General features: G+C 54.6%; 3 protein-coding genes across 3 annotated transcripts in view; all 3 read left to right on the plus strand.

Annotated features, from left to right (window-relative positions):
- Nucleotides 1-17,846, plus strand: part of NOTCH4 (notch 4) — a 21,732-nt gene extending 3,886 nt beyond the window's left edge. The window contains 25 exon segments of the mRNA XM_008588181.1: nucleotides 26-181; nucleotides 520-714; nucleotides 2,210-2,323; nucleotides 3,072-3,185; nucleotides 3,272-3,394; nucleotides 4,242-4,401; nucleotides 4,985-5,130; nucleotides 5,413-5,565; nucleotides 6,098-6,215; nucleotides 6,455-6,542; nucleotides 6,900-7,053; nucleotides 7,902-8,086; nucleotides 10,077-10,329; nucleotides 10,578-10,690; nucleotides 11,545-12,068; nucleotides 12,642-13,025; nucleotides 13,134-13,309; nucleotides 13,873-14,092; nucleotides 14,288-14,392; nucleotides 14,464-14,591; nucleotides 15,097-15,392; nucleotides 15,623-15,770; nucleotides 16,285-16,382; nucleotides 16,562-17,168; nucleotides 17,171-17,846. Of these exon segments, the coding sequence (XP_008586403.1) occupies nucleotides 26-181; nucleotides 520-714; nucleotides 2,210-2,323; nucleotides 3,072-3,185; nucleotides 3,272-3,394; nucleotides 4,242-4,401; nucleotides 4,985-5,130; nucleotides 5,413-5,565; nucleotides 6,098-6,215; nucleotides 6,455-6,542; nucleotides 6,900-7,053; nucleotides 7,902-8,086; nucleotides 10,077-10,329; nucleotides 10,578-10,690; nucleotides 11,545-12,068; nucleotides 12,642-13,025; nucleotides 13,134-13,309; nucleotides 13,873-14,092; nucleotides 14,288-14,392; nucleotides 14,464-14,591; nucleotides 15,097-15,392; nucleotides 15,623-15,770; nucleotides 16,285-16,382; nucleotides 16,562-17,168; nucleotides 17,171-17,256 (4,844 nt within the window). The 3' untranslated portion in view covers nucleotides 17,257-17,846.
- Nucleotides 17,847-19,410: 1,564 nt separating this feature from the next.
- GPSM3 (G-protein signaling modulator 3) lies at nucleotides 19,411-21,598 on the plus strand. The gene is made up of 4 exons (XM_008588182.1): nucleotides 19,411-19,916; nucleotides 20,107-20,209; nucleotides 20,437-20,636; nucleotides 20,844-21,598. The coding sequence occupies exons 1-4, from the start codon at nucleotides 19,710-19,712 to the stop codon at nucleotides 20,979-20,981; spliced, it is 648 nt and encodes a 215-aa protein (XP_008586404.1). The 5' UTR covers nucleotides 19,411-19,709; the 3' UTR covers nucleotides 20,982-21,598.
- Nucleotides 21,599-22,423: 825 nt separating this feature from the next.
- The window catches only part of PBX2 (pre-B-cell leukemia homeobox 2), a 4,961-nt gene continuing 4,451 nt past the window's right edge, over nucleotides 22,424-22,933 (plus strand). Inside the window, exon 1 of the mRNA XM_008588183.1 lies at nucleotides 22,424-22,663. Within this exon, the coding sequence (XP_008586405.1) occupies nucleotides 22,443-22,663 (221 nt within the window). The 5' untranslated portion in view covers nucleotides 22,424-22,442. The remainder of the gene's footprint in view (nucleotides 22,664-22,933) is intronic.

Below are 22,933 nucleotides of genomic sequence, written 5' to 3' on the forward strand. Positions count from 1 at the left end.
CCCCACCCTGACCCCCCCCCCCCAGGCCTCCTGTGCCACCTGGAAGACATGTGTCTGAGCCAGCCATGCCACGGGGAAGCCCAGTGCAGCACCAACCCCCTGACAGGCTCCACACTCTGCCTGTGTCAGCCCGGCTACTCAGGGCCCACCTGCCACCAGGACCTGGACGAGTGCCAGATGGGTGAGGCAGCCCCACCTCAGAGCCTCTCTGAGCCCCAGATAGGCCTCTGCACTGAGGACAGAAAAGGGCAAATTTTCAAATTCAAACAACAAACGTCTTTTTCCTTGAATTTGTCCAGATTTGGCATCTCTTCCCTACATGGTCCTATCATCAATGCTCAGCCCTGGAGGCCCCTCAGATTTGCCCCCTAAGTTCTTCTCCATCTTAAAGACACAAGCTCCTTCCTCGATGTGGTCGCATCTGCCACAAACATGTCCCCACACCTTCCCTGACAGCCTGGCCTCCTTGTCTGTCCCATCTATGGCCCCTGTGGACTCCCAGCTCTTCTCTCCCTGCAGCCCAGCAAGGTCCCAGTCCCTGCGAACATGGCGGCTCCTGCCTCAACACCCCTGGCTCCTTCAACTGCCTCTGTCCACCTGGCTACACTGGCTCCCGCTGCGAGGCTGATCACAATGAGTGCCTGTCCCAGCCCTGCCACCCAGGCAGCACCTGCCTGGACCTACTTGCCACCTTCCACTGCCTCTGCCCACCAGGTACCAACTGAATGTGGTGTGGGTGGGGGAAGCAGAGAACTAACCCTGAACCCACTGGGAATCACCTCTCCATCCAAAGCAATGACAGCATCGGGCCAGTTGGGGTCAGGTAGCACAGGATGCTTCTGCTCTCCCCACTCCCAGATGACAACCCTGGGACACCCATGGCCCCTAGGGGAAGGGCTGCCACAGAGGGTAGTGAGGTTGTGCACTGCTCAACTCCATGGGGCTGCCATTCATTTCACAGTCATCGTAGAGTGCACAACCTGGCCCACTGTATACAGCGGCCCAGCGAGGAAGTGTAGAATAGCAGCTAATAAACTTTCCATGCTGCAGCCACATGCCAACCCAGAATGCTCCCCTACTCACAGAAACTCTCCTCTGTAGAGAGAGGGTAATCCCTTAAAATCCCAAAGGCTTGTGCACCTGAATTTGGTGCAACAGGGAAGGAGGGCTACAAGGATACACCCATCTCCAGGTCAGTTTTAAGGGGGAAAGTCTCCCCAGGGAGAGAGTGACAGAGTCAACACCAGGGAGCTGGATAAAACCAAAAAAGTAATATCAAACTTTGTTCCAGGCACTCTCTGAACATCTTACATGTGTTATTTCATCTAATCTTTACAGTAAGCCTATGAAGTTAGCATTGTTGCAATGCCCATTTTATAAATGAAGAAACTGAGGTACGGAGAGTTTAAGTGACTTGTCCAAGGTTACCCAGCTCATGAGTGGCAGAGCCAAGATTCAAACCAAGAACTTCAATAGTTATAACCACTACACTATACCACCTGGCTGAGCAGCACCCACGAATAGTGGCTCAGGTCACCCACAGACAATCGTAGAAAAATAAGAAAAAAATGTTCAGTAATCCAAGGGACAAGGTTGTAGATATCAAGGAGCTTCAGAGACAGGTTCCCCAGGCAAGAAGAGGGAGACAGCTAAGGTCCAGACGTTGATCCCACCTCAGTTCTGGGCAAGACAGTGGAGACCAGGACCAGCTCAAAGCAATGGGACACAGCTTCCCAAATGCCCTTCAAATTCCCCCACTTTGAGAACCCTGGTCTCCCTGGCACAGAGGCCTGCCGATGTGAAACAAGAGAGAATCCCCCTTCAAGCAGATGCCCACTGGTGCCATTTGTACCTTGAGGGCCTCCCAGCTGGTCAGCCCTCCGGGGTAAGTCCTGCTCTATGTGTACATAGGAATGCCCCCAAAAGGCACTTCCTCCCAGTGCTCCTACAGGACCCCACAAGTCTCCTGCTCCCTGAGCTTTCACAACTGAAGGAGACAGAGCCACACATCGCAGAGCAGCAGGACCTCAGGGTTCATCTTGTACAACCCACATGCACACAGCACCAGGGGAGGGGCTGCTTGATGGGGGTACACGGCAAGTCAGGGGCAGGGCTGGTTCTAGAACTGGGGTCTCTCAGGCAGAAGGGGAGCAGCCAAAGCGGGCCCAGCCTGGCTGGGCCTCCCCTCTCAGGACACACATGTCCCCAGGCTTAGAAGGACATCTCTGCGAGGTGGAGACCAATGAGTGTGCCTCCGCTCCTTGCCTGAACCATGCTGACTGTCACGACCTGCTCAACAGCTTCCTGTGCATCTGCCCACCCGGTGGGTGCAAACTCCACTCCAGCCCCCCTCATCCCCCAGGCCTCTGAATCACCAAAGTTCAGGCTCAGCAATCACCCAGGCTTCTTGAAGCTCTCTGTAGCCTGGTCAAAGAGTCCCCTTTTCTCCTATTCTTTCCCTGCTCCCCAAACTCTCTTCCTGTTACATCCCCAGATCTTCCCTCACTTACTTACCCACTCCCATCTCTGTCCTGCCGAATTACCCAAACATCCCTCCCTTCCAGCCCTCCTGCAGACTCCTCTGTGTACTCTCCCTGCATGTTGGGCATCCCAGGCTTGTGTTGGCACTGCTCACCAAGGGTGCAGGGAAAGCTGCCCCAAGCCTTTCTTCATGGGGCACTTCATGGGGCATCCCTCTGCCCCCTGCTGTGATAATAACTACATTCATTGAATATTTACTCCAGGCCAGGCACTTGGCTATGTTCATTTTGGGCATTATGTCATTTAATCCTTTCAATGGTACCATGAGGTAGGTTCCACTATTATGCCCCCTTTACAGAAGAGGAAACTGGAGCCTAGAAAGGTTGAGTAGCTTGCCCAAAGTCACACAGCTGGCAGGTGGCTGAGTTTCCCCTTTTCTGCATCACCTTCCTATCACCCCACACCCCCCATTACAGGTACCTTCTCTGGGAAGCCCTACAGATTCACCTTTCCTAGCAAGGAGAGGGACTACACTGTGTTTCCCTCAGTGACCTTGGCCTTCTCTCCCAACCCACTGCCTGCCCCACCAGGATTCACCGGCACCCGGTGTGAGGAGGACATGGACGAATGCAGAAGCTCACCCTGTGCCAACGGCGGGCAGTGTCAGGACCAGCCTGGAGCCTTCCATTGTGTGTGTCTTCCAGGTAAACTGGGGCTCAGACACTGGAGGAGAGAGTGGGGATGGTGGCAGATGTCTGTGCAGGTCCCTGACACTCCTGCTGTGCCATAGGTTTTGAAGGGCCACGCTGTGAGACAGAGGTGGACGAGTGCCTGAGTGGCCCATGCCCCATTGGAGCCAGCTGCCTTGACCTCCCAGGAGCCTTCTTTTGCCTCTGCCCCTCTGGCTTCACAGGTCAGCAGGGGAAGCATTGGAAAGGACTGGCAGGATATTTGAGTCCATTTGGGGTGGAGCAGAGGTCATTGGTGGGTGTTTGATGGTTGGGATGTGAGAATAGAATGAGGATGGTAACCTTTAAAGTTATTCAGTACAAAACCTGCACAACCATACAACCATGGGAACGAGGGCAGCTGTTACATGAATGGTGTGATTGAGGCTCAGGAGTAGAAGACAGGGCTCAAAGAAAGCTACTCACTTGCTTATTCAGCAACCATTTATTAAGTCCTATTATGCCAGACACAGAAGCAAAGTTGACTGAGAGTTGCTCTCCTCAAATGGCTTTAAATCTAATGCAGAGAAGCCAACAAGTCTCCTGTTGATTATCGCCCAGAGAAGTGCTCTGAGAGAGGAATGCACAGGGTCCTGTAGGAGCACAAAGGACCAGCCAACCCAGACTAATGATGAGAAGGCTTCATGGAGGAGGTGATGGCTGAGCTGAGTCTTGAAAGATGAGTAAGAGTTTGTCAAGACAGAACACCAGACATCATGTTCTAGCTGGAGATAACTACGTGTGCAAAGTCACAGAGGGAAGAAAACACGCCCCACTTAGGAAACTGTACAAGATCCTGAGCTTAGGGTGCAAAGAGGCAAAGATGAGAAACACAGCAGTTGTAGGAAGGTCACATCATGCAGGACCCTGTGTGCCATTCTGAGGAAGCTCAACAGTATCCTGAAAGCAATAGGGAGCCATTGTAGGATGAGTTTTGGGAGGAGTGAGTGAGTCATGCATAAGAACTGAGGACACTTTGACCCCATCATGGACGTGCAGGGACTGTTTTCTTTCTGATACATCTCACCCCAGGCCAGCTCTGTGAGGTTCCCCTGTGTGCCCCCAACCTGTGCCAGCCCACAAAGCAATGCCAGGATCAGGAAGAAAAGGCCCACTGCCTCTGCCCTGATGGAAGCCCTGGTTGTGCCCCTGCTGAGGACAATTGCACCTGCCACCATGGGCACTGCCAGAGGTAACATCTTCCAGCCTAGGAGAAAGCATGCATCTACTTAGGTAGTAGTTAAGTAGTTAAGAGAGTCAAAAGTTATACACAGATTTTCGACTGCACAGGGGTCAGCACCCAGCCCCCATATGTTCAAGGGTCAACTATATTAAATCTTGTTGGAGAAAATGAGCAGGGGATGAAAGAGACATGGGAAGGGGCCGGCCCGGTGGCGTACTGCTGCAGTGCGCCGCTTGGGAAGTGCGGTGGCGCTCCCGCCGAGGGTTCGGATCCCACATACAGACCGGTTCCCGCTCACTGGCTGAGCGAGGTGTAGGAGCAACACCAAGGGTTGCGATTCCGTTGCCCGTCCCAGTCCGGTACGGGCACGACACTGAGGGTTGCGATCCGTTGCCGGTCACGAAAAAAGACAAAAAGGAAAAAAGAAAGAGAGAGAGACATGGGAAGCAGAGCGATACTGAGAGCAAAATCATTGAAGAAAGAGGCCAGAATCTCAGGGCCAAAATAAAAGATCATAGTGGTCTGGCCAATGGGGAGGGGAGAGGATGCACTAGGAGGAGAGAAAAACTCTCCCCTTTCTCTTTATGACCAGATCTTCATGTGTGTGTGATGTGGGCTGGACAGGGCCAGAGTGTGGGGCAGAGCTGGGCGGCTGCATCTCCACGCCCTGTGCCCATGGGGGGACCTGCTACCCCCAGCCCTCTGGCTACAACTGCACCTGCCCCACAGGCTACACAGGTGAGGCCCTCCCTAAACCATGTAAACCCTGGGCTGGTCGCCCCCTAAATCCAGGGCAAGGCATATAACCAAGGGCTCTGTGTTTCAGTCACCACAAAGGAGAATTGGGCATGGGCTTCAGGGGACACCAGTGATGTGCGGGAGGTGGTGAGAAAAGAAAAGGGGTTGGATGGGGGAGAACGATAGGGCTGGGGATGAGGAAGGGAAGGGAAAGAAAAGAGTAGGAGGGTGGAGGGAGAGGTGGGAGGACCCCCTTTCTCAGACCCCACCTGTTTCCCTCAGGTCCTACCTGTATTGAGGAGGTAACAGCTTGTCACTCAGGGCCCTGTCTCAATGGTGGCTCCTGCAGCCCCAGCCCTGGAGGCTACTCCTGCACCTGCCCTCCAAGCCACACAGGGCCCCACTGCCAAACCAGTACTGACCACTGTGTGTCTGGTGAGTGCCCACCATGTCCTAGGACTGGGCCACACGGGGGTGGAGGACTGGGCAGGGTGTGTTTGTGCCGTATCTTTAAAAAATTAATTGGCCGAGCCCGTGGCGCACTCGGGAGAGTGCGGCACTGGGAGCTCAGCAACGCTCCTGCCGCAGGTTCGGATCCTATATAGGGATGGCTGGTGCGCTCACTGGCTGAGTGCGGTGTGGCCGGTCTCAAAAAGGTCCAAAAACAAACAAAAAAACATCGAAATGGGCCGGCCCGTGGCTCACTCGGTAGAGTGCAGTGCCGATAACACCAAGGCCACAGGTTCGGATCCTATATAGGGATGGCCGGTTTGCTCACTGGGTGAGCGTGGTGCTGACAACACCAAGCCAAGGGTTGAGATCCCCTTACCAGTCATCCTTTGAAAAAAAAAAAAAATTAATTGAACAGAGGTGAGCTGTTGTTTTCATTGGGAGCGGATGCCCTGTGTGCGGTCACAGGCCAGGTTACAGGCAAAGAACCCAACCCCTCACAGCCTCCTCTCTCCAGCCCCGTGCCTCAATGGGGGTACCTGTGTGAATGGGCCTGGCACCTTCTCCTGCCTCTGTGCCATGGGCTTCCAGGGCCCACGCTGTGAGGAAATGATCCTCCCCAGCTGTGCAGACAGGTGAGCAGGGCACAAAGTCCCCTGGAGGAAGGGAGGGAGCCCCCCCAGCCTTCCCAGCCTTCCTCTCCATCTCCCCTTGGGCTCCGGGCTGCCTCCCACTCCACACCCCAGGCCCTTCATTGTGCCCTCCCTCCCGGTTTCCCATCTCTCCAGTACTTGCCTCCCCACTGAATCATGCACTCCCTCCCCCTTGTTTCCCAGAACTTTTTCCTACTGTGCCTTGTCTCTGTCTTGTCCAGCCCCTGTAGGAACAGGGCGACCTGCCAAGACAGCCCTCAGGGTCCCCACTGCCTCTGTCCCCCTGGCTACACAGGAGGCAGCTGCCAGGTGAGAGGCATTGAGCCAGGTGTGCTGAGGAGGGAGCACTCCAGTGAGAGGGGCCTGGGGACATAAAGGTGGGCAGCAGGGAAGCTTGGGAGAGGTATCCATGTGAAGGCAGGTATGGAGGTCTAGGAGCTGGGTGTCTGGCTTGAGGTTTGTGTAGAATGAAGAAAAAGGAAGGACTGAACAGATTTCAGATCCCAGGAGCTGTTCTGGGACATGGGTGTTGAAGGAAACCAGGGAGGGTCACCTGGTCCCAGACCACTCAGGAGAGAGTTTTAGAGGTAAGGGATTTTGAGGAGCTGCCATTGGCAGAGGACCATCTGATGCTCTGTCCTGCCTCATGCTCCTCCCAACCCTCAGACTCTGATGGACTTATGTGCCCAGAAGCCCTGTCCACACCACTCCCACTGCCTCCAGACTGGGCCGTCCTTCCAGTGCCTGTGCCTCCAGGGATGGACTGGGCCACTCTGCAACCTCCCACTGTCCTCCTGCCAGAAGGCTGCGCTGAGCCAAGGTACCAGCCCAAGGACTGACTGGGAGCAGATGAAGAAACAAAGGGCATCCTCCTCTCCTCCATCCCTAAGGCCACCCACACTCAGCCTTTGACCAAAACTAGTGTCTGAGCCAAAAACACAGGCCAACCACAGTTATTGATTCTACTGTTCAACACCTAGGGAGGCCTATACAACTAACTCAACTCCTGTCACCACTCTGAACACAACTCAAACAACACCAACCAGCCCAGTCATCAAGACTCGAGTTTAACACAAGCACCAGGGACAAAGCTCAGCATGGAGCGACTCAACTCATGATCAACACAATTTAACCAGAGCAGGCCACATCTAACCCAACTATACTCAACACATTTCACCCCACCCAAGTCACTTTGACGTTACACCAACCCCCTTGTAAAAGAATACTCCCCCCCCCCACAAACACACACACACACACATTCAAGAAGAGCTCAGGAAAGAGATTGTGTGAGGTTAGGGGGTGGTTGATGGGAATTACAGTGAGAGAAACTCGAAGAGGATGCAAAATTCAAGGGAGAGGCTTGGGCCACTAGCTAAGCCACATGTCTCTGCCTGAAGCGTCCCTTGAATTATTTCTTGGTTAAGATTTCTTTTAAGCCAAGAAAACAGTGACTTAGTCACTCTGCTAAGCCTAAGAGGTATCTCTCCCATATTCTGGCAGAAAAGGGTAGAGGGGGAACTAGATAGTTTAACCTCTTCAGTGTCAGGAGTTACCAAGTCCTTAGGCTCAGAGTGGCCCCCAAGGTAAAGGCCTCTCTGCTCAGTGCCTGGGGCCCCCTGAACACCCTTCCACCCCCTTATCTTTACATATCCCTGTCTCTCTCCCCAGGCATAGATGTCTCTTCCCTGTGCCAGAATGGAGGCCTCTGCATCGATAGCGGCCCCTCCTATTTCTGCCACTGCCCTCCTGGATACCAAGGCAGCTTATGCCAGGACAATGTGAACCCTTGTGAGTCCAGGCCTTGCCAGCACGGGGCCACCTGCGTGGCCCAGACCAATGGGTATCTCTGCCAGGTGAGAGGGTTTAGAGGGGAGGGGGAAGAGAAGACAAGGGGGACTGGATGTGAGAGAAAGTCGTGATGGGGAGGGGACCCAATATATCCACTTCTCCTCCCTTTCCTGTACCCCACACGTCCAACTAACTACCAAGTCATAACATGTTACTTCCTGAATATTTCCCAGCTCTGTCCTTTCCCACTGCCTTGGTCAAGGTCTTTGCTACATTCTGCCTGGATAGCTGCATCAGCTTCTTAACTATCATCCCTGCCTCTACACTGTCCTCCTTTAGGTTCAGGCTTTACCCCACTACCAGCGTACACTACTGAAAATGTTAAGCTGACCTGTCACTCCCCTGCTGAATGCCCTTCAGTGGCTGCCCACCTCTTTCAGAATAAAGCCCAGGGCCCTGCATGACCCAGCCCTGCCTACTTCCTGGGCTTCATCTCTCCCCACCCCCACCCTGCCGCTGAGCTTCAGCAACACAAAAATGCTGCTGGCTTTCCTACACACCCCACGCTGACTCAGCCTTTATCCCTGCTGTTGCCAGTGTCTGGAATGCCTTCCCAACCCCTCTTCCACCAGATGGTGCCCAGGAGGCACCTTTCTCAGGAAGATGTCCCTAACTTCTCTCCAGGCTGGATTAGAGCCTCTCCTTGGTGGTCTAGGTCACTAAGCCAGGACAGGCAAAGCTGGGACTCTAGTCCGATTAGCCTGATTTCTGGGCTCAGAACCACAACTTTTTTTTTTTTTTTCCTTTTTTACTGACCGGTAACGGAATCACAACCCTCGGTGTCGCGCCCGTACCAGGGACCAGCAACGGGATCGCAACCCTCAGTGTTGCACCTGCACCGCGCTCAGCCAGTGAGTGGGAACCGGTCTCCACATGGGATCCGAACCCTCGGCGGGAGCGCCTCCGCACTCCCAAGCGGCGCACTCTCCAGTGCGCCACCGGGCTGGCCCAGAACCACAACTTTTGATAGAAGGCACAATGCAGATCCCCTAACACACTCTCTCTATTTCACTTTTAATTTTTATTTTTTAACCTTTTATTTTGAAGATTTTCAAACATATACAAAAGCCGTGTGCTGATCAGCAGTGAGCCTCTGTGCACCCATCACTCACTTTACTTCCTCTTTCATGAAACTCCCTCCTCCAGCGGTTTCCAAATCACCCTCCTCACCTGCTCCGTCCAGCTCTCTGGCTACTCCTCAGATTCCTTGTGAATCCCCTTTTCCCCATTTCTCTGAGGTTTTCCTGGTACTCCATTCTTGCATGCTCTCCTTCCTCTTGCAAAAACCCAGCATGTGGTACAGGCCTCATCACTAGCAGAGCGGCATGAAACAATCAGAAAATGGTTAAGGGCATTGGTTATGAAGTCACAGACCTACATTCAATCCCAGCTCTGCCACCTATAGCTGGGTGACTTGTGCAAGTCACTTAACCTTTCAGGGACTTAGTGTCCTTATCTGTAAGGTGAGGATCAAATGATACAATCTACATAAAGTGTTGTTAGGAGGGTTTTATGAGGTTAGTATACAAATCATGCAATAAATGCTAGCTGTCTCTCACCTCTGGTTGACTGAAAGCTTCATGGAAACAGGAAGGAGTTCTAATTTTCTTTGTATTCCTAGTGCCTATAATGGTGCCTGGTAAAAGTAGGTATTCAATAGATGTTTATGAATTAATTAATAAAACATGAGAGAGCATGGTGGGTGAGTTGGTAGGGGAGTGAGGGAAGTTTTACCAAAAACAGAACTATGTATAATGACAGTGTGTCATAGGGATTATTTGGGACGGGGAAGGGTTAAGTTACCTATTATTGAACAATCGTGCATCATGTGGAGTTGAGATAAAAGGGTTAAGCCACATGTGGCGATGATGGATGGTGAGTTGAGTGATACTGTTGATCTGGAAGGTTGGGGGCTAAGCAGGCTATCTTGGGCTGGGTCCCTTATAGTGCTGGCTAGGCTCATTCACGGTTCTGTCTGACCCTCTTTGCCTGCAGTGCGCCCCAGGCTACAATGGACAGAACTGCTCAAAGGAACCCGACCCTTGTCAGTCCCAACCCTGTCACAACCATGGAACCTGCATCCCCAAACCTGGAGGCTTTGACTGTGCCTGCCCTCCAGGCTTTGTGGGGCTGCGCTGTGAGGGGGACGTGGATGAGTGTCTGGACCGGCCCTGTCACCCCGCAGGCACTGCAGCCTGCCATTCTCTGGCCAATGCCTTCTACTGCCAGTGTCTACCTGGACACACAGGTGAGGCCTAGGAGGGAAGGTGCAGGCATCTCTAGGGCACAGCTGAGCAGACCATGGAGACCCAGTCAATCCCCACTCATGAGGCGGCCTAGTCATCTTGTCCATCCCTGCCTCCCTGTTCGACCCCAGAGAAGACGACCCATGATCCATTTGCCTGCACATCTAGTGCTGGGCCAAGTCCCAGGAATGAGCTAGGAAGGAAGCAGTGACTGAAGCATGTGTGACATCTAATCTCACCCCCACCACAGGCCAGTTGTGTGAGGTGGAGATAGACCCCTGCCAGAGCCAGCCCTGCTCCCATGGAGGGTCCTGTGAGGCCACAGCAGGACCACCCCCAGGTTTCACCTGCCACTGTCCCAAGGTAAGTGACTGCAAAACTGCCTTCTCTGTTGCCCCCTATACTGATAAAAGGTGAGAATGACTGAACTGGAATCCTAGAGGGGAGCACAAGGAAGCACTGGAGTGGGAATTACTGGAGGAAGCCATCCCAAGTTCACAGCAGTGAATGGCTCTCAGAAGCAGTTGGGTGAGAGGCAGGATCAGGTGGCAGCATGAATGGAATTTTCCAGATCACAGGCATTGCCTAAGAGAAGGTCAAGAGCTCCCCAAGATCAAGCCAGATGGCCTTAGGAAAGTTCTTTTAACTCTGGATATGGATGTGTGTGAGTAGGTGTTTATGGGCATCAGATGCATGAAATTGGATTAATCTTAAATCTTGGTTCGTGATACACTGACATTGGCTTGTGCCCAGCCTTCTTTTATTTTATTATTCTAACAATATAACACCCATGAACCTAACCCAAGAATTACAATATAATAACATACATCTACTTATGTCGTCCTCCTCTATCCTGCTCTCCCGCAAGAGGAAGAGGAAGGCACATAAGCCTATCTTCGAGGATTAAGATAATATAGTAGAGTTCAACTCTGTTAACCGTTTAGTCTTCCAGGACTTGCATTATGCTACAATTCATCCAGATTGTTGCACACAGCTGTGGTTCATCCATTTTCACCACAATGTAATAAGTCACTGTGTGAAACTACCATGGGACATAGTTTCAACATTCCTAAAATGATTACCTTGATGCTCTCTAAGGACTCTTTTAGATATCAGAATCTAGGACCCCCTGTGCTATCTTAACCCAGGAGTTTGCTTGGGGGGAAATGAGAAGAATAATGCAAGGTACTTCCCAATATCTCTCCTCCCCTCCACAGGGTTTTGAAGGCCCCACCTGCAACCACAGAGCCCCTTCCTGCGGCCTCCATCACTGCCATCACGGGGGCCTGTGTCTGCCATCCCCCAAGCCAGGCTTCCCACCCCGCTGTGCTTGCCTCAATGGCTATGGGGACCCTGACTGCCTGACCCCACCAGCTCCTCAAGGCTGTGGCCCCCCCTCCCCATGCCTACACAATGGCAGCTGTTCAGAGACCCCTGGGTTGGGGAGCCCAGGCTTTCGATGCTCCTGCCCTCCCAACTCTCCAGGGCCCCGGTGTCAAAGGCCTGAGGCAAAGGGGTGTGAGGGCAGAGATGGAGATGGGGCCTGTGATGCTGGCTGCAGCGGCCCAGGAGGAAACTGGGATGGAGGGGACTGCTCCCTGGGGGTCCCAGACCCATGGAAGGGCTGTCCCTCCCACTCCCGGTGCTGGCTTCTCTTCCGGGATGGGCAGTGCCACCCACAGTGTGACTCTGAAGAATGTCTGTTTGATGGCTATGACTGTGAGATCCCTCAAGTCTGCACGTGAGCCTGAAACCCACTGGCACCAGGGAAGGAGGTGGGGGGTGAGGGGAGGAAGAAGGACATAGATGCCTTTCAGTTACAGTGTGGCCACAGCCTTGGGCTCCAGAGAGCTTGCACCCTGATAATATTGCTAAGTAGGAGTAGAAGACTCTGGCTCCAGCTCAGGGTAGTGGGGTGGCATCAATAGTTAATGTTGGGCATAGCCTCTGTTGGGGCTCCTCACTGAGAGTGGTGGGAGCTCAGGCCTCAAGTCTCCCTCCCAAAGCCCTGTTGCTATGGAGTATCTCTCCTAGCAATCAGCACCCTAAAGGAAAAGGGCCGTGGACTCTCTTTTAAGGAGACAGGAGAGCTTGGGAGGGTTGGGAGAAAGGATGGTCTTAGAAGACAAGGGTGACAGTAGACATGAGGGTGTCTGGACTACCATCCAGGGTTTGATTAAGCCCATTGCTACACAGTTGCCCCCACTTAGCAACCAGAGTCCTAGAAGCCATGGAATGTCAGGATTTCTCTCTGGGGTAAAGAGGGGAGTCAGGTTTTGGAGGGGTCTTGAGTCCCTCTCTCCTCACCCCACAGTCCAGCCTATGACCAGTACTGCCGCGACCACTTCCACAACGGGCACTGCGAGAAAGGCTGCAACACCGCAGAATGTGGCTGGGATGGGGGTGACTGCAGGCCCCAAGATGGGGACTCAGAGTGGGGACCCTCCCTGGCCCTACTGGTGGTGCTGAGCCCCCCGGCCCTGGACCAGCAGCTGCTTTCCCTGGCCCGAGTGCTATCCCTGACTATGAGGGTGGGGCTCTGGGTGAGGAAGGATAGTGATGGCAGGGACATGGTATACCCCTATCCTGGGGCCCGGGCTGAAGAGGAGCTAGGAGGAATTCCAGACCCCTCTCATCAGGAGAGAGCAGCCCCTCAAACACAGCCCCTGGACAGGGAGACAGATTCTCTCAGCACAGGGTAAGAAGCTGGGTGAAGGGGAGGGCCAGACGCTAGTTTTTTTAATGGGACACAGGGAGGGAAGGGACATAGGGACCAACACAGGGGCCTGAGGTGCCTCCCCTACAGGTTTGTGGTGGTGATGGGTGTGGATCTCTCCCACTGTGGCCCCGACCAACACACATCTCGCTGCCCCTGGGACCCTGGGCTCCTGCTTCGCTTCCTTGCTGCGATGGCCGCAGTGGGGGCCCTGGAGCCCTTGCTCCCTGGACCCCTGCTGGCTGCCCACCCTCATGCAGGCACCGGTAGGTGACCCCCTGCCATTTCCCCTGACCTTTGCTCCCAGATGGCTCTCATGCCTCGCAGGCCAGCACTCATGCCAGCGGTAGGCAATGGAGGCGGAATGAAACAGGATAACAGGGACCCAAAATGTCTTTTGTGGAGACTTACCTTCCTTAACCCCACTTTCTCTAACTGGATCTCCTGGATGGTCCATTTGTTCTGCATTCTCCTTCCTTAAGTACTTTATCCTAACCTCTGTCATAGCCCTCCAACAAACCTTGGGTTCTGGTTTATCTTCTCTACTGGACCAAGAGTATCCAATCATTTCTGTATCAAACAATTCATGGTACACAAAAGAATAATAGCTGATACATCGTGCTTACTATGTTCCTTGCTCTAAGCGTTTTACATTATTAACTCATTTAATCTTCCCCAAAACCCCATGAGGCAGGTACTATTATCCCCATTTTACAGATGAGAAAGCTGAGGTAAAGAGGGGTTACTGCACTTGTCCAAAGGTCTCACAAGATCGACTAGTCTCACCAGGAATGGCCTCTCCTATTTATGACTGTGTCTCTCCCACTAGTGCCCACCACCAACCAGCTCCCCTGGCCTGTGCTGTGCTCGCCAGTGGCTGGCGTGCTTCTCCTGGCCCTAGGGGCTCTTCTTGTCCTCCAACTCATCCGGCGTCGACGCCGAGAGCATGGAGCCCTCTGGCTGCCCCCTGGTTTCACTCGAAGGCCTCAGACTCAGGCAACTCCCCACCGACGCCGGCCCCCATTAGGCGAGGACAGCATCGGCCTCAAGTAAGAGTGAGGAGGAACCCAGACTCAGGGAGGGGACTTCTTCTTGTGTGGATATTTATGATCAGAAGAGATAAGAAATGCTATTACAGAAGTCAAAAATAGGGGAACGAGAGAGGAGTAGAGAAGCTGCTGGAAATCGTGGAGACCCTGATGGTCATAACCTTGCATAACCTCTCCCCACCCACCTCCTTCCAGGGCACTGAAGCCAGAGGCAGAAGTTGATGAGGATGGAGTTGTGATGTGCTCAGGCCCCGAAGAGGGGGAGGAGGTGGGTCAGGAGAAAGGGCTGGGACAGGAATGGTCTGGAGGGAATGAAAGAACAAGTCAACCACCTTCACTGATGCTTGCTCTTACCCCAAGGCTGAAGATAGGGCCCCACCCTCCAAGTGCCAGCTCTGGCCTCTGAGTAGCAGCTGCGGGGAGCTCCCTCAGGCAGCCATGCTGACTCCTCCCCAGGAGTCTGAGATGGAGTCCCCTGATGTTGACACCCGTGGACCTGGTAAGTAAGCCAAACCAGACCAAAAAAATGAAAACCTCCTTTCAGAACCAGAAAGTTCTTTAATATCAGAACTGGAGGAATTAATGTTAGAGTTAGTGCCTTATAGCAGTGATTCTAAAACTGTGGTCCTCAGCAGAATCAGCATCACCTCAGAATATGTTAGAAATGCACATTCTCAGGTTCCACTATAGAGCCACTGATTCAGAAATTCTAGATGTTGGGCAATCTGTGTTTTAAAAAGTCTTCCAGGTGAGTCTGATCCAGATTCAAGTTTGAGAACCACTACCCTAGAATGTTAGAGAATTAAGGCCTGCTGGTTCCTTTTACAGATGAAGACATTGAAGCTCAGAGAAAAGTAAAAGTCACTTGATTAAAGCCACAAAAATCAAAAGTCAGACCTTGGTTTCCTGACACCTCCAGCTGTGATTCTCCCTGAACCTCCATGTTCTCCCCTCCCCCTTATAGTGTCCTTTTGATTGACCCATTCTTCATGTCTCACCCACAGATGGGGTGACACCTCTGATGTCAGCAGTCTGCTGTGGGGGAGTGGACTCCAGGACCTTCCAGGAAGCATGGTTGGGAAGTCCTGAGCCCTGGGAACCTCTGCTGGATGAAGGGGCCTGCCCTCAGGCTCATACTGTGGGCACTGGGGAGACTCCCTTACATCTGGCTGCCCGATTTTCCCGGCCAACTGCTGCCCGCCGCCTCCTTGCAGCTGGAGCCAACCCCAACCAGCCAGACAGGGCAGGGCGAACCCCCCTACACGCTGCTGTGGCTGCAGATGCTCGGGAGGTCTGCCAGGTCAGCGCACACTGGGGGCCCTAAAGGGAACGGGAGTGAGCTTACAAGTAAAGCTGGGCAGAAGTATCCTATAGGGTTTGGCAAAGAGAAACTCATGTGTGATTGGAGAGACCTGAGAGGGAAACAAGGGAGGATGGCTGAATATGGACTAGGAGGGGGGATAAAACTGTGAGGAACCTGGGCTGAGTCCAGGGTACCCCAGGAGTCACTGGCTCTCTCTGTCATCCCAGCTCCTACTGCGCAGCAGACAGACTGCAGTGGATGCGCGCGCAGAGGACGGGACAACACCCTTGATGCTGGCCGCGAGGCTGGCGGTGGAAGACTTGGTTGAAGAACTGATTGCAGCCCGAGCAGATGTGGGGGCCAGAGATAAATGGGGTATGGATGGGGGCGGTGATATTGTGCTATAGAGAAGTTGAGGAGATGGGCTATGAAATGAGATGCAAAATGTATGAGCAGCAGGGGGACAGATTGGAGGCTGGGGCATTCCTTCCCACCCTGCTGTCACGGTGGTACATCTGCGGTGCGGTGGCAGTATGGAGCGCATGAGTTTCCTCCCACATCCTCAACAACAAACACACACTGCCGCAGCACACAGGAAACTGGAATGGAGGAAAGTGTCTGTGGGAAGAGGGAAGGGTCTTGTGGCGGGAGTTGGTCTCCCGGTCCCACCGACCCCAGAACAATGCCACATTGTCCCTCCCGCGCGCCGGTGACGTCACCAGGGCAACGCTTCCTGCAGGCCGGCGGTCGCCGGGAAAACGCTTCCCGCTTTTCAGTGACCCGGCGGGCCCGAACAGCCCTTCCTCCCAAGGTCAGGATCCGTGGGAAACCGGAACCCAGGCGTCCGGCCCCCAACCCCGGGATAACAACCTTCTGCGTCGCCCCCTAGGAAAAACTGCGCTGCACTGGGCCGCCGCCGTGAACAACGCCCGGGCCGCCCGCTCCCTTCTCCAGGCCGGAGCCGATAAAGATGCCCAAGACAACAGGGTTAGACAGGGCGGCTGGTTCCCCACAAAAAAATGGGGCGTGAGAGAAACGGAAATAGCAGGAACCCCGCAAAACCCATAGGGGGAGGGTCACTGGTCGAGTGGGTGGAGTCAGGCAGAGCCAATCCCGTGACCGTGGCCCTCCCTGACCTCGCCCCGTTGCTGTTTCCTCCCGTACAGGAGCAGACGCCGCTGTTCCTGGCGGCCCGGGAAGGAGCGGTGGAGGTAGCACAGCTGCTGCTGGGGTTGGGGGCGACCCGAGGGCTGCGGGACCAAGCTGGGCTGGCGCCTCGGGACATCGCCCGCCAGAAGAACCACTGGGATCTGCTGCCGCTGCTGGAAGGGGCGGTGCCACCGGACGCGCGTCACAAAGCTGCGCCGAGCCGCGAGGCCGGGGCCTTCCCGCGCGCGCGGGTCGCGTCAGGAAGCGCGCCCCCGCGTGGGGGCGGGGCTCTGCCGCGCTGCCGGACTATGTCAGCCGGAGCAGGCCCTCGTGAGGGCGGAGCTTGTCTGCAATCTCGGACTTTGTCGGTAGACTTGGCCGCTCGCGGGGGCGGGGCCTATTCGCATTGTCGGAGCCTACCCGGAGGAGGCCCGCTCCCCCGCGGCCGTAGGTTTTCTGCAGGCATGCGTGGGCCTCGGCCCAACCCTGCGATTGTGCAAGGAAGATCTGGGGTCGCGGCCAGGCGCGGGGGCAGGGTTTCAGCGGATGACAGGCCCTGTGATTGGGTAGCCCTGGGAGCCTGCTGTCCCGCCTCCAATACTTCGATCCCGCCTCTTTGCCTTACTCCCCAGAGCGGGGATCCCCTCAAGTTGTCTGGGGTCCCCCAACCCAAGTAATGCCCTTAAATCCGGGAGGAGAGGGTCAAAAATAGAAAGCTACGGGGGGAAAGAGGAGGGCGGGTATTCTAAAAATGATTATCTATTAAATGACAGCCAGTCTGGAAGGTCCTCCGGGTTTTAAAATCTAGCCCCAAAAGTGGGTCGAAAATGTAGTTTTTCTCCCCAAATGAGTGTATTCCCACTAGAACAGGCATCATCTTCCATGCGGAGAAGCCGCAGTTCTGGAAAAGAGGGTTTAGGATGCTGGAATGAGGCAGGCCCAGTTCCTCTCCCTGAAAATAAGTGGAGTAAGAGAACTAACACTAAACTGGAACCAAGAACTGCAGGCAAATAGGATGTAAGATGTTCTTTCCTGTATATGGTTCCCAAAATGAGCCTCTATCATCCATTGTCCCTACTGCCCACAGCCAACAAATATTTATTGAGCACCTACTATGTGCCAAGCACTGTGTATATGCTGAAGGGTGGCCAAGGACCACTCCAGCTGATGACTCCTTACATTTCCCTGCCCCACAACAAAGAAACGCCACTGCAGGGATGAAACGCCACTCTTCTAGCCACTGTTATCTCTGTTTAAAAACCCCAAATCAGTCATCCATAATAAAGCTGATTTGAAGTGTTACTCTTCTTTTGGAGGGGTTGAGAAGTGGAATGGGAAAAATAATGGAAGTGACTGCATAGTGTTTTCAGAATTTTGTGCCTTAGGCTAACATTAGATGGGAGCTTTATGTATAGTTTAAGAACAAGAACAAGTAGAGTTGGGGGTCCATTGTTAATCTGGGGTATCATCCGAAAGCCAGAGTCTAGTAGCCCAGGGAGATCCCACACACATACTAGGCCATGCATGTCCTTTGTCCCTCATCCAAGGGCATATAGTTATAGCCACTTAGATTCCTAAGGCCTCAAGTCAAGTAGAGGGAGATGGAGAGAGCATCTTTTTAAATTTTTTTAATTGACACATAATCGTACATATATATGGGGTATATTTTATTTTTTATTTTTTAATTGACATGTAATAATGAGAGCATCTTAAAGAAATTTTTTTTTTTTTTTTTAAAGATGACCGGTAAGGGGATCTCAACCCTTGACTTGGTGTTGTCAGCACCACGCTCAGCCAGTGAGTGAACCGGCCATCCCTATATAGGATCCGAACCCGTGGCCTTGGTGTTATCAGCACCACACTCTACCAAGTGAGCCACGGGCCGGTCTATCTTAAAGAAATTTTATCCACCTTTCAGCAACATGTTGGCACCTCTTTAATGTTGATAGGCCTGAGATGTGTAGGCATGAGGCATTTTGAAAACTAATAACTGCCATTCACTATGTGCCAGGTGCTATATTACATCTAATCCTCAGGTCAACTCTGTGAGGTAGGTGCTATTAAAACTACTTTACTCTTTCAGAAACTGAGGCACAGAGAGATTTTATTTGTCCAAGATTGCAAGGCATCAATAGGCAGAACCAGGTATTTTTTGTTGCTTTTTAGCAGCTGGCCAGTATCGGGATCTGAACATGACCTTAGTGTTATCAACACCAGGCTCTGACCAGCTGAGCTAACCGGCCAGCCCAGGAGCTGATCTCTTATCACATTTCATGCTGCAAGTCACTCAGCTGTAAACCCATATATTAGGATATAGCAGGTTGCCATTTAGAGGTCCCAAATGTCTATCTGTCCTGCTACCTCCTTGATGCCATCCAGCCTGACTAGGATTGATCAAAGAGCAGGCCAGAGGGGTGGTCCTCTCCCTTTTCCATTTCTTTAAAAAAAAAAAAGGAAGACTTTTTTTTCCTTTTTTTGGCGGCTGGCCCGTGTGGGGATCCTACTTGACCTTGGTCTTTTCCATTTCTATATCTCTTATGATCAAAGGAAGTTTCCCCTGCCCCTCATCTGCACTGAACTATTATTGCCAGAATGAACCCTGTCCCGTTTTCTCACATTTGGTGCACATCTAGTCCCCTGAATAGACCATAAACACCTAGAGGGCAGGGATAATTATTTGGCCCATATTTATTGTATACTTATTGTGTGTTAGACCCAGTGCTAGAGGCATATGTATATATCTGAGAGTCCGACATCCCTGGGTCTGAGTCCTCTGCTTCCCATTGAAACCATGCCCTTTCCAGTCCCAGTACATCTGAGGGAAGCTGGGGAGGGTGTCCTACAACAGGGCCTGTCTTAGGGAGAGAAGGGACCTGGTTTGGGGGGAGGGGGATTCTGAGGAGTGAAACCACTTCCTGTGTAGCTAGTTCCTGTGTTGACAGAGCTGAAGGGGAGGCTGGGGTGGAGGGAGCAGAGCTGGTGCTTGGGGGGCTACTAAGGCTCTGGAGATAAGGCCAGGCGTCCTTTCCCACCATGAGCCCCCTCCACTCTTGCAGCTGGAGAAGGTTTTCCCAGTCTCTGTGCTCCCTTGGGGCAAGAGAGGTCTAACAAGCTGTTTGGGTGGGAATAGACAATGGAGGAAGTTGACAGGGATGGGCGGGGCCCATGGGGGGGCTGACCAGGAACCCAGCTTCCTGCTCAGTACCCAGGCATCCAGCCCCCAGCTCACCCCCACCCCTTCCAGCCCCCACTCCCCTCAGAAACTCAAGATTCCTGCCCTCCTCCCAAATCCAAGTCACCCCTCCCCCATCAATTTCTCCCCTCCAGGGGATGGAGGCCGAGAGACCCCAGGAAGAAGAGGATGGTGACCAGGTGAGCTGGGCACTGGGAAGGGGAGGCTGACACTGGGAGATAGGGAGGTGAGTGGCAGTGGACTCGGGGGACTTGGAAAGACTTCGGGACACTGAGGCAGGATCAGAGACACAGAGAGAGGAAACAGGGCTCTGGCCTAAACCCCTGCCCTCCTACCCCTGATTGACTGGAATGGACGTCTCGGCATCAGAGCCCCCCTCAGGATGAGCACGGCTGGCCCCCTCTGAACTCCACCACTCGGCCATGGCGATCTGCTCCTCCGTCCCCTCCTCCTCCAGGGACCCGCCACACAGGTACATCCACCTGCCCAGGGAGCCGCCACCTCTGGTGCTCACATTCTGATCCCTTTACCAAGGCCCACTCCATCATGGGCCCACCCCCCACCTCCTCCAGAGTCCCCCATCACACCCCCCCTGCTCTGACCCAAAGTCCCTAGTCACCTCGCTCTGTCCACACACCCCCACCACTCCTGTCTGCCAACTTCTCTGGGTCTCTGAGTCCTTCTCCCTCCTCTCCCCAGCCCTGGGACCCCGCTCGGCCTCCCTCCTCTCCCTGCAGACTGAGCTCCTTCTGGATCTGGTGGCTGAAGCCCAGTCCCGCCGTCTAGAGGAGCAGAGGGCCACCTTCCACGTGCCCCAAAACCCCCCAAGCCTAGGCCCCACCCAGCCTCGGCCTCTGGAGGACAGGGAACAGCTCTACAGCACCATCCTCAGTCACCAGGTAAGACATCCCCCAGAAGGCAAGACCTGGGCCTCCTTGGTCTCTTGGCCCCTTTCTCCCTAGTCATCTACCCCATCGCCAGTCCCTAACCCCTTCCTTCCCCATCACAGGTTTCCCATGTGCCCCTCACACCAACCCTGGCTCCTCTCAAGGGTCCTCTCCCGTCAGACCCTCACTAAAGCTCTCCTTCTCCCTCCACTCCTCCAGTGCCAGCGGATGGAAGCCCAGAGGTCAGAGCCTCCCCTCCCTCCAGGGGGACAGGAGCTCCTGGAGTTGCTGCTGAGAGTTCAGGGTGGGGGTCGGATGGAGGAGCAAAGGTCCCGGCCTCCCACACACACCTGTTGAGACTTGAGCCCCCAACCAGCCCCTCCTTGCTCGTGGGGCTCAAAGTTGGGCAGCCCATTGCATGCTGTCAACCCTGCCTGGCAGAGGTACCAGAGACTAGAAGACCCAGCAGAAATCTCAATATTCATCGCACTCATCACCTTCCCTGGGAACTGGAGGGGGTGAAAGTCCTCAAACCCTGGGAATAGGCAAGGTAGGGTTGCCAACTTCCTCCCCAAGTACATGGGAGCTTGAGGTAGTAAGCAGATCCCATCCACGGATCTCAGGGAGTGGCTGGGAGTCTGCGTCCTGAGCTGGGGAGACACCACCAGCGGTCAAACTACTTGGGCAGGGTCTGAGCGCTCGGGCCTCTCCACCTCCCAAGAAGACAAATCTCCCAAGGATATGACCTGAGAGACAGCTCTACCCTGCTTCCCAGTAAGAAGAAAGGGAGGAGGTGGGCGGAGCAAAGAGAGGTCGACTATTTTTCCCACCTCCATCAGAAGCACCCCCAGCCCCAAGACTGAGGGGCCCACAGGCGGTGATGGACCTTTAGCCCCGCCCGCCGTCCCTCCCCACTGCTGCTCTGAGTCTGTCTGGTGTTTTGGTTGTACAAATAAATGTACTTCCTCTCTGGACTGAAGACTGGTGTCTGGGGGCGGAGAGGGCGGGGGTGGAAGATAGGAAGGTGAGGCCAGAGGACGCCTTTCTCCCCAGTCTGGCCAGAGGCCAGCTCCCCGCCCTGGCTGGTTAATTACTGGCTCATTAAGCAGCGGCTGGAGACCTCCCTAATTATCTCCCCCAGCCCCCCTTCTCCTGGTTTTAATTAAGTAGAACAGGGAGGGGAGTCATTAGAACAAGAAATATGAGCTGAGCTGTCTGTGAACTCAGGCATTCCAACGGCCAGAGTCCACATCACCTAGACCCCGGATTCAGAACCCAGGTGGCAGCCCCCCCAGCCCCAACAACGCCCCCCTCCCAGGCCGCAGCAGCCCAACCCCGGGGCCTTCCCACATTTTCCGCGCTAGGCCCATCTCCTCCCCTTGTTTCCCTTCCCTCTCCCCTCCTCCACTCGGTCTCAGTTCCTCTGTTTCTCTGTGTCTCTCCCCGCCCCCAGCTCCGCCCTGTTCCTCCTCTCTTCTCCCCTCCTCTTCCTCCCCGGCTCCCCTCCCCCTGCCTCCCTCCCTCGCTCCCCCTCCCCCCTCCTCCCTCTCTCTCACACACACCCCCGCTTGGGCCTCCTCTCTCTCTCTCTCTCCGGCTCCATTTTCTCCGCCGCCGGGGGCCGGGGTCTCCTGTGGGGGGCCCAGCCGGTACCCCAGATCTCCCTTCAGTGCCGGGGGTGGACCCCGGGGAAGCCGGGAGGGAGGAGACGGGCGGGGGTTGGGGCGGAGGGAACAGCGGCCTCAGCGAGTTCGGGGGGGAAGTAACCAGGCGGGGGGAGGGGGAAGCAGGGAGGGGGCCTCAGGGCCCCCCCCAGCTATGGACGAGCGGTTGCTGGGGCCGCCCCCTCCAGGCGGGGGCCAGGGGGGCTTGGGATTGGTGGGCGGGGAGCCTGGCGGCCCTGGCGAGCCTCCCGGTGGCGGAGACCCCGGTGGGGGTAGCGGGGGGGTCCCGGGAGGCCGAGGGAAGCAAGACATCGGGGACATTCTGCAGCAGATAATGACCATCACCGACCAGAGCCTGGACGAGGCCCAGGCCAAGTGAGTGCCCCCACGCCGGGACCCCACACAGACCCAGCAGAACCCCGTTCACAAGCTCTCAATCTTCTGGGAGCCCCCCCAACTCCAGGGCCCTCTCCAAGATCCTACAGCTCTCTTCTCTCCTTATTCCGGGAGTCCCTAGAAAAGTGATCCCTCTCAAACCTCCCTTCACCCCCAGGCCCTGAAACCTTCACGAGGGAACCCCAAGTCGTCTCACTTCCCTTCTAACCTTTTGCTGACCCCCCCCCCCCCCCCCCCCCCCCCCCCCCC

The sequence above is a fragment of the Galeopterus variegatus genome, unplaced genomic scaffold (genome assembly GCF_000696425.1).
Source record: "Galeopterus variegatus unplaced genomic scaffold, G_variegatus-3.0.2 Scaffold4713, whole genome shotgun sequence".
NCBI classification, from domain to species: Eukaryota; Metazoa; Chordata; class Mammalia; order Dermoptera; family Cynocephalidae; genus Galeopterus; species Galeopterus variegatus.